Consider the following 9996-nt stretch of genomic DNA (forward strand, 5'->3'; position numbering starts at 1 on the left):
TTATATTTGCTTTTCGCTCTTGGTGTTTTTTCTATTTTTTAATGAGTGTGAACACAGATACTTGTTTGTTTCACACTTGTTTTAGATATACAGAGAGATCAGAGAGTGGGTAGTAGGTTTTACACCTTGCATGCAGCTTGCACCCAGCTGCAACTTGCAATTTTTTCTACATTCACAATAACTTCTCTCCTACGTGTAAACTAAACAGATCATGATATTAAAGTGTTTAAAACCCCACACAAGATTATATGGCACTTTAGGTTAATATTCTTTTCTCGAGCACCAATCACATGCATATGCATCTGCTACCAAGCTCAAAACACGCGAGATTAATTAATATGTCAATTTGTTTTTTTATCACGTAATAATACATCCTGAAATTCGCAGAATACTTTATATTTTAGGATGGAGATGGAGTAAATAACAAGTGTCTTTAAACAATACGTACAGAGGGCCATATGTTAATTTCTTTATGCAAGCCGGTTTAAGGCATGTTCGTTTTTTCAGGATTGAAATAGGATTCGTTCCAACTCATCAAAATTTATATAAATTAGAGAAGTAATCCGGCTAGGAACCATTCCAGAGCTCCAATCCGTGCAAACCGAACCGGACCTTAGTCGGGGGTTTATTTGTATTTAAAGTAATGACATACCAGTATATTTAAGGGATATTTGAATGCACTAGAGCTAATACATAGTTGGCTACAAAATTGCTAGTAGAATTAGCTAACTAATAAGTAATTTGCTAATTTACTAATAATAGCTAATAGTTGAACTATTAGTTATGGTGTTTGGATGTCTCCAACTAATTTTAGCTACTACCTATTAGCTTTAGTGCATTCAAACACCCCCTTAATGATTTTGCATGTTAAGAGAGATAGATAGTTTCTAGATGAAACGTTGTCACAGTTAACAACACGCGCGTGGGATGGATAACGAGCTAACCCTACTTAAGGTCTGTTCGGTTTCACTCCAATCTCTATGTGGATTTGAGGTGATTTGATAGGTTTAAATCCATAGCAAGTCAACATATCTACTAACTTTTTTAATCTCATCCAATTTATAGGAATAACCGAACAAGGTCTTACTTTTGTCATGTTTTTTTTTATTAAAAATGATATACTACTATTTATCATGGTCTCTTAAGTTATTTGAGACCCAACTTCAAATAGAGCTTGATGAGCCGAGCTAGAGTCAAAAGACACTCAAAATCAATCTATTTTTATTTGAAAAGACTCAACCAGAGCATTTTGATACAAGCAGCCACCGCGGGCACCGGGGAACAGCAGAACACAAAAAGACATAACAATACCGATAACAATACAGTAAAAATCCATCACTAAAATTGTAGCATGAGAGAAAGCAAACATAAAATCATGTTGTAAGATGAAATGCCTTGGCATGTTGTGTAGTGTTTAGCAAGAGAGAAATCTACGAGAAAAAAGTGACTTGGTCCATGCATCACGATGCACTAAAAACAAGTAGAGAAGTGACTATAATACCCTCACCATGGATGACATCCTCGAATCTGTTGTAAACGTGAGTACTGTGATACGGTCACGTAGAATGCGCATCTTAAGGCCAAAGCAATAGGCATATAGGGAAGCCAAAAAAAGTGACTGCAGAATTATCTTTGGTATAATAATATAATTTCTTTCAAAAAAATGGTAGAGAGCAAAAATAGCACTATTCGATTTGTATTGATAATCTCGTATTATTCTCGTTTGAAGAACTTGCGGTTGGGGCTGCATGCAGTCCGTGCATGCTTGCATGGCAGCAGGCTAGTAGCATCATGTCATGTGTCACCCCCCCTCCACGAACTTTTCTGACTGCATGTTGCCCCCAGATGAGATCCCAGCTGCGGAGAGAGCGAGGGGCAGAAGCGTCCACCCGTTCATCACGGAGCCACGAAACAGAACAGGGGGAAGGAAACCAAAGCCCTCCCCGGAAACAAATGCCCCGTCTTCCTCTGCTCTCTCTCCCCTCTCCCTCTCCCTCTCTCCTCCTTTCGTCTCCTTCTCGCGTAAGCCTTGCCTTGCCCTGCCCTCAAAATCCCTCACAAAATCATCACCTCCACCCGCCGCCTCTCCCCCAATTCTCCCCGGCGGCGCGCCCTCCCCGAGGCAACTCGACCGTGCGGCGGCGGCGCTCCGGCTAATGCGCGTGCTCCCCTCAGCCTTTCCTGGTAATCATCTACTACTAACCTCTCTCCCTGTGACGTCTCTTGCCTGGGTCGATCGGGGCCACGTGTGTCTCCGGATCGGTTTGATCGCGCGGTTGTGACCAAGATCGGGTTTTTCGCGGCGGGGCCTTAGGTTCCTGGCGACGCGTTCTCGTGATCGGGGGGGTTTTATCGGGTTTTTTCGCGATCTTGGCGTGTGCGGGTGGGTTTCGTGGGCATCGGATTGCCGTCAGTTTCACCGACCATTTTTTTTGGGGTCATCTTTGCGCGAGCGCAATACGATCAAGGATTCAGTAGCGAAATCTTCTACTCTTGGTTGTTCTGTTCACCGAGAATACTCACGGTTTTCTCTGTGTTCATGGATTCTTTGGGATTCATAGCGCTGGTGTGATCATAGGTACTTTGTCCTCCTTGCCATCTGGACACCAAAATTCTATGGCCATGTGACAATTCCCCGTTTTCGCCAGACACCCTGCTGTCTCCTGCTCTTGTCTTCGTGCCGGATTTCGTACCAACGCTTTCTTTTTTATTTGGTAACGATTTTTTTTGTCATTGTTCCTGTGATCATTTAGGTGATTTTGTGTTATCCGTGCGTCACACGTAACTCTGGGTGCCGTAGTGTTGGTGAAACTACCTGCATTGTGTGATCGAGTTTGGCTTCGTGGACTCTTCTGGTACTGATATGGACGAAGCCCCGGGTAATCAGGACAATCTGCCATTCCTTGGCAACTTCACTGGAGCCATGTTTTATGGGGAACAATCTGCAGGGTGTTCTTCTCTCGAGGCAGGGTGGGTTCCTATGAGTGAAAGGATCCCTGCTCAGCATGATATAGCAATGGCGCGAGGTAACTGGAATGGTCTGGGCATAATGGACAATGCCAATTTGTTTGATGAGCAGGCATTGGTATCTGCATTTGGTAACATGGGATTGAGCCTCACTGGTAATGCTGCTGCTGATTCTTCTGCTCACTCTGGCACTGTTGGATCCAGGGATGGACTCCTTTTTGCAGACTCTTTGTTTACATCGGCTGATTACCCAACAAATCTGCCACATCAGCCAGCGTTTGGTCAAGATGAGTTTGTGCCTTCATATTATACGGTCCACAATGCTGGACACATGAAAACAAAGTTTGGTGCACAAAATCCTCCAATGTACACAGGGATGCATGGCACAGATAATGCGTTTGTGACTAGAACCAATTTACCGCAAGCTTTGTCTTTCCAGCAACATCATATTATTGATACGCAGCCACAGACATATGCACCTTGTTATCAGCAGATGGACTATAAATTTAAGCGGCATGATATCGATGCCGAGACGAATTTTTTCATGCAGCCACAGTATCCTTATCAGCAATATCCACAGGCTGCTGATGTTCATTGGATCAATAGCAATCAGTATGGTGTTATCAACTCATCAGACAAGTATGCAGCTGCGCCTCACCGTGGAGTGCCTACTGTTCGTCATCTGGGACATGGCAGTCCTGATATCTACAGGAATGGTGCTGTAATTCCTAATGGAAGTAACCGACGGGGTTTGACACATGTGAATAACTGTCCTTTTATAAGTTATCCTGACTGCTTATGTGAAACCTGTGAATATTGTCAGATTCATCTATCTGAAAATCTCAAACGTTCATTTGCGCTCAGACATACACCCAAATGTTCATCAGACGATTGCATCTCTGATAAAGCGAAAAGTTCACCGTCATCCTTGGATTCTGTGGCCATGAAATCTGCCCAACTGCCCTATAGTTCAGTTGATGAAGTTGTTGGGGAATTGTACCACTTGGCGAAGGATCAGAATGGTTGCCGTTTCCTCCAAAGGATATTTATTGAAGGTTCTCGAGAGGATGCTCGAAAGGTCTTTGATGGTGTAATTGAGCATATCGATGAACTTATGGTGGATCCATTTGGAAATTATTTGATACAGAAAATATTTGAGAAGTGCAATGATAATCAAAAGATGCATATACTTTATGAAATAACCAAAATACCTGGCCAGCTAATTGAAGTTGCATGCAACATGCATGGGTATGGCCACTTCATGCTTTGATATTAATTGATTTCCTTTATTTTTCATTTTATCATAGCTTTACACCGTTTTTGAACATAAAAATCCAGGACACGTGTGGTGCAAAAGGTGATAGAATCTATTAGTACCTCAGATGAAGTGTCCATGGTTGTATCTGCTCTGAGCCACGGTGCCATTACTCTGATGATGGATTCCAATGGCTGCCATGTTGCAGAACGTTGCTTGCTGAAGCTGTCACCTGAGGGCAAAGCAGTAAGACATTTTTTTTACTTTAATCCAATGTAGCCGTACTCATGCCTTTTATGTTGTCTGACTGTCTCTAATCTTCCTTTTATCAGCTTTGTATTGTTATAACTTTTTACCCTGCTACTTATAACTTAAGATCCTTTATGGCTAGAGCATTGGCTTATACCTAGAAATTACAAATGTTCAAACTGATGCGAACTAATGCCCATAAGAATAGTGCCTGGCTTGGGTTGTTCTTAGATGGACCATCCTACTTCCTATGACAACCGTGATATATTTTGATTAGCTTTCCGAAGAGTGTTTCATCATTTAATAGCAACCCTGGTGTTTATGACTTGCTGCACATGAAAGCTTGCAGTGCTGCTAATTGTCTCACCAAGTTACTTTAATCAGCATCTTCTATTATATTTGATATCTCTTTCCTGAACATTAGCTATCTGAATTTGAAATACCGTTTAGTATTAATTTACAATGTTCTCTACAATGAAGTCTTGTTTGGTGGAACATAATAGGTACTAACGATGTCTGAATTAACCAAAGGGTGTTCAATCAAATCAAAATGTTAGAAAGTGTAGGACATTGCATCTTTCTCCTTTTTTATATTAATATTATGATTGTTCGAGAGAGAAAAAAAGTGTAGCCATGATGGATTCTCATGCTAGTTGTATCGAAAGGACAAGAAAAAAAAAGGATAATATAAATTGTGTACTTGGCGACTCCTACGTACGTAGTTTCTTTGGTATCATTACTACCAAATCTGCAAAGCCGATTTTGGACCGTTGCAGTTCCTTGTCAACGCGGCCACGAAATACTGCGTTGAGCTAGCAAAGGATCGGCAAGGCTGCTGTATCATCCAGAAATGCATCGCTCATGCGAGCAAGGAGCAGAGGAACAGGTTACTGTACAGCATCACAACTCGGGCTCTCGAGCTCGCAGAAGATGAGTACGGGTACGTATATATATATATATATTTCGCCTTGAGAGAGAGAGAGAGAGAGTTGATGGCGGCTTTTTTGGCACGCTCTGAGCGGTATGTGAGTGAGGAAATCGCTGCAGGAACTACGTGATACAGTTCGTGCTGGGGCTCGGGGTTGCCTGGGCAACGAATGAGGTACTGGACAAGCTTGAGGGCAGCTATGGGTACCTGTCGACGCAGAAGTGCAGCAGCAACGTGGTCGAGAAGTGCCTGAGAGAAGCGCCGGAGCGAGAACGCGCGAGGATCATCCTTGAGCTCATCCACGACCCCAGGCTGCTTAACGTCCTGGTTGATAAGTATGGGAATTATGTGATCCAGACTGCACTCCGGGAGTCTGAGGTAGTAAAATGCAACAACATGTCGAATAGATTGCTTGCTTGTTTGCTTGTTTAACCAAGATTAATCTCATGGCGTGCAGGGTACTGCGGTGGAGGCTGCGTTGATCCGAGCCATCAAGCCACACGCCGGCGCTCTTCGGAACAACATGTATGGGAAGAGGGTCCTGTCGAAAGCCTGCCTGAAGAGCAGGAAGCCCTGATCCCAACAATCCCATGCCGTCCTGATCGCGCTCAAGTGTAGTACAAATCCTGTAATAAGGTAGTGTTATCTAGGAATGGGGAGGAGGAGGAGAGTAGTCTGTGGGGTCTGGTTGGAGGAGGAATCCACATTTTGGGCCAGTGTAGAACGATCCCATGCGTGTTGTAGCTGTAGAGTTCTTGGGAGAGTTCGTTGCAAATAAGTAAGCGTTGTGTCGTTGCTACGATTAGTATTACGTCCGTCAGACGATGCTCTGTATCTTCTTTACATTTTCTTACAGCAGTAAAATTTCCATTTTCTGGTACATGCTCTGTCTCTGGGATGTTTATATACCCGTTGCGGGTGGGTGGCACGTCCGAAATGCGTTTCCGAATTGTGATTGGCTGGAGAGAAAAAATATATGAGGAAATGCGTTTCCGACTTGTTTAATTTTGTTGTTTTGCGCCTAAACTGGTCTTATAGTCGTCATCGCCTCATTAGGTCTAGTTTTGGGTACTCTAGTAATGAGTGGGATTGGAGTGAATTGAGATGTATTTAAAGAGTATTTGATCTATTGAGGATTTACACTCTCTTCAATCCCTCCAAAACACTATAATCTCAAAGTATCTAAACTAGGCCTTAGGTGTATCCCCTGCTTAAAAACCCCTGCTTGCAACCAGACAAGGGAATCGATTTGAATCTGTGAAGTGAGGGATTCAGGCTTGCATAGGCCGATAAGCTAAATGTCGTCAACTGGAGACAGGAGACCATCCTCAGCTGCCGATGCTTATGCAGTACTGTAATGTTCATCTTGCTGATAATAAACATGTTTTTATTTTCAGATTATTGTTGTTGACAAAAAGGTGTTTGAAGTTTAGCGCTGCTTCGCTGCTGTGAGGATACCTGTGTTTGCCCAATTCAAACACTTGTTGCTTTAATTCACGAGACATGAGGTTGAAATAGGTTTAAATCTGTTTTTTTCTTTTCTTTTTAAGGGCTAGATCAGCGGCGAAGCGTGGCCCCAAACACAAGAGGAGCCAAATTGCCTGTTCCTGATCACTGTGTAACAATTTTTAGTGAGCCAGTTTGTCGGCGTTTCGACCCCGGGGGTCCCTGGACCAACGAGTAAATTGTCTTCGCGTGCCCCAGTCCAGATGGGTCGGCGCGAGACGGAGCGCGAAGGGGGGAGAAAGCCGGAGGGAGACAGGTGTAAAAGGGGAAACCCACGGCCTTCGTGTTTGTCCCGCGCCCAGGTCGGGTGCGCTTGCAGTAGGGGGTTACAAGCGTCCACGCGGGAGGGAGCGAGAGGCTTACGCGAGCGTCGTCCCGTCCTTCCCCGCGCGGCCAACCCTCTGTAAGAGGGCCCTGAACCTTCCTTTTATAGGCGTAAGGAGGGGGTCCAGGTGTACAATGTGAGGTGTAGTAGTGTGCTAACGTGTCTAGCAGAGGAGAGCTAGTGTCCTAAGTACATGCTGTCGTGGCAGCCGGAGAGGTTTTGGCACCCTGTTCGTGTGGTGTCGTGGTCGTCGGAGGAGCGCTGGAGCCTGGCGGAAGGACAGCTGTCGGGGCTGTTGAGTCCTTGCTGACGTCTCCTTGCTTCCGTAAGGGGGCTGAGAGCCGCCGTCGTCATAGAGCATGCGGGGCGCCATCATTACTTGTTTTACTGGGGCGAGCCAGATGGGACGCCGGTCTTGTTCCCCGTAGCCTGAGTTAGCTTAGGGTAGGGTAATGATGGCGCCTCTTGTGACGTGGTCGGTCCGAGCCCTGGGTTAGGCGAGGCGGAGGCTCCTCCGAGGTCGAGGTCGAGTCTATCTTCCGAGGCCGAGGTCGAGTCCGAGCCCCTGGGTCGGGCGAGGCGGAGACTGTCGGCTGAGGCCAGGGCTGAGTCCGAGCCCTGGGGTCGGGCGAGGCGGAGTTCGTCGTCTTCTGGGGCCGAGCCCGAGTCCGAGCCCTGGGTCGGGCGAGGCGGAGTTCGTTGTCTTCCGGGGCCGAGCCCGAGTCCGAGCCCTGGGTCGGGCGAGACGAAGCTTCCTATGGCGCCCGAGGCCAGACTTGGCCGCTGTCAGCCTCACTCTATCGAGTGGCACAGCAGTCGGAGCGACGCGGGCGGCGCTGTCTTCTTGTCAGACTGGTCAGTGGAGCGGCGAAGTGACTGCGGTCACTTCGGCTCAGTCGACTGAAGGGCGCGCGTCAGGATAAGGTGTCAGGCCATCTTTGCATTAAATGCTCCTGCGATACGATCGGTCGTCGTGGTGATTTGGCCAAGGTTGCTTCTTGGCGAAGACTGGGCCTCGGGCGAGCCGAAGGTGTGTCCATTGCTGGAGGGGGTCCTCAGACGAGACGTAAATCCTCCGGGGTCGGCTGCCCTTGCCCGAGGCTAGGCTCGGGCGAGGCGAGATCGTGTCCCTTGAGAGGACTGAGCCTTGACTTAATCGCACCCATCAGGCCTTTGCAGCTTTGTGCTGATAGGGGTTACCAGCTGAGATTAGGAGTCTTGGGGGTACCCCTAATTATGGTCCCCGACAGTAGCCCCCGAGCCTTGAAGGGAGTTTTAATACTCGCTTGGAGGCTTTTGTTGCACTTTTTTTGCAAGGGGACCGGCCTTTCTCGGTTGCGTTTCCTTCCGGTGGGTGCGCGCGAGCGCACCCGCCGGGTGTAGCCCCCGAGGCCTCGGAGGAGTGGTTTGACTCCTTCGAGGTCTTAATGCATTTCGCGATGCTTCGGTCGGTCTGGTTGTTCCCTCATGCGAGCTGGTCGTAGCCCGGGTGCACGGTCGGGTCCCAAGTTCTCGGGCTGGTATGTTGACGCTGTCAACGGTTCGGCCGGAGCCGGGTTTGCGAGAGCAGCCCCCGAGCCTCCGCACAGAGCGAGAGGATGGTCAAGGACATACTCGACTTTTTTACATACGCCCCTGCGTCGCCTTTCCTCAAGGAGGAGGGGGGAAAAGCGCCATGTTGCCCTCGGAGGGCGCCGAACATGGTGTCTCCAGTGAGCTGCTAACGGGTAATCCGAGTGGACGCCCGTGCCCCATTTGTTAGGGGTCGGCTAGAGGCCCGGAGGCGCGCTCCAAAAGTACCTGCGGGTGATTTGCCGGACCCGGTCCCCTTTTGACGGGGTCCGAGGGCTCGATGCCTCCCTCTGATGGGATTCCGTTACAAAATCGTTCCCGTTGGTCTCGGAAATGTCCTAGGGTACCTCGGGAGCGTAGCCCGAGCCTTGGTTATGTATCGAACGTACCCAGGGTCATTTCTCGCTCTGCGTCTGAGGCGGCTGTGAACCCTTTGAGGGCCAGCCTACGAACCCCTGATTAGTAGTGGGCGCGGAGCCCGAGTGGCCTGAGGTGGCCGTTGAACCCTTCTGAGGGGCCGGCCTTCGAACCTCTGACCAGTAGCGGGCGCGGAGCCCGAGCGCTCTGAGGCGGCTGTTGAACCCCTCCGAGGGGCCAGCTTTCGAACCTCTGATCAGTAGGGGGGCTCGGGGCCCGTTTCCTTCGCGGAGAAGGATCCCTTTCGGGGTATCCCCTTTCCCGGTCCCTGTTGTAAGAGAGAGAAAGAGGAAAAGGATACGAAATCGAATGACGTGGCACACCTTTTTTGACGCGGTCATTATGGCGGAGGTGAAGCGTCGCCTGCTTCGCTTGCCAAAGGCGTCGTCTGTCCTGCCGTAGAGTTAATGCGACGGGGCGAGTGGTTCGCGGGGCAGCCATTGCGCGTGCGCGAGCCGTTCGAGGAACGGGCGTTTCGCTTTGAGTTTTGAATCCCACGGTGGGTTCGGGCGACGTGTTGAACGGGTCTCGTCAGGGTCTTTATATATTCGGGAGAGGGACCGGTGACGGCTCTTTGCTCTGCTACTTGCCTCCTTCTTAGGTTTTCGCAACCCGAGGGAATAGCCAGAGAAAAGGAAACCGCCCACCCAGTCCTTTCCGCCACCACCTCCTCTGCTTGGTGATGGCCGACCGGGTGACCATTGTTCCGCCGCGTGACCCGTGGCCTTTCTCCACCGTCACGGCGGATGATCTGGAGGCCCTCGTTGCTGAGGGTTT

The 9996-nt window shown here is 48.4% G+C and overlaps 1 protein-coding gene across 1 annotated transcript; it reads left to right on the plus strand.

Annotated features, from left to right (window-relative positions):
* The first annotated feature begins 1945 nt into the window (after positions 1-1945).
* On the plus strand, positions 1946-6278 carry LOC100193627 (Pumilio homolog 12). The gene is made up of 6 exons (NM_001309886.1): positions 1946-2184; positions 2754-4215; positions 4306-4468; positions 5248-5411; positions 5519-5777; positions 5857-6278. The coding sequence occupies exons 2-6, from the start codon at positions 2864-2866 to the stop codon at positions 5974-5976; spliced, it is 2058 nt and encodes a 685-aa protein (NP_001296815.1). The 5' UTR covers positions 1946-2184; positions 2754-2863; the 3' UTR covers positions 5977-6278.
* The last annotated feature ends 3718 nt before the right edge of the window (positions 6279-9996 follow it).

The sequence above is a fragment of the Zea mays genome, chromosome 10, assembly GCF_902167145.1.
Source record: "Zea mays cultivar B73 chromosome 10, Zm-B73-REFERENCE-NAM-5.0, whole genome shotgun sequence".
NCBI lineage: Eukaryota > Viridiplantae > Streptophyta > Magnoliopsida > Poales > Poaceae > Zea > Zea mays.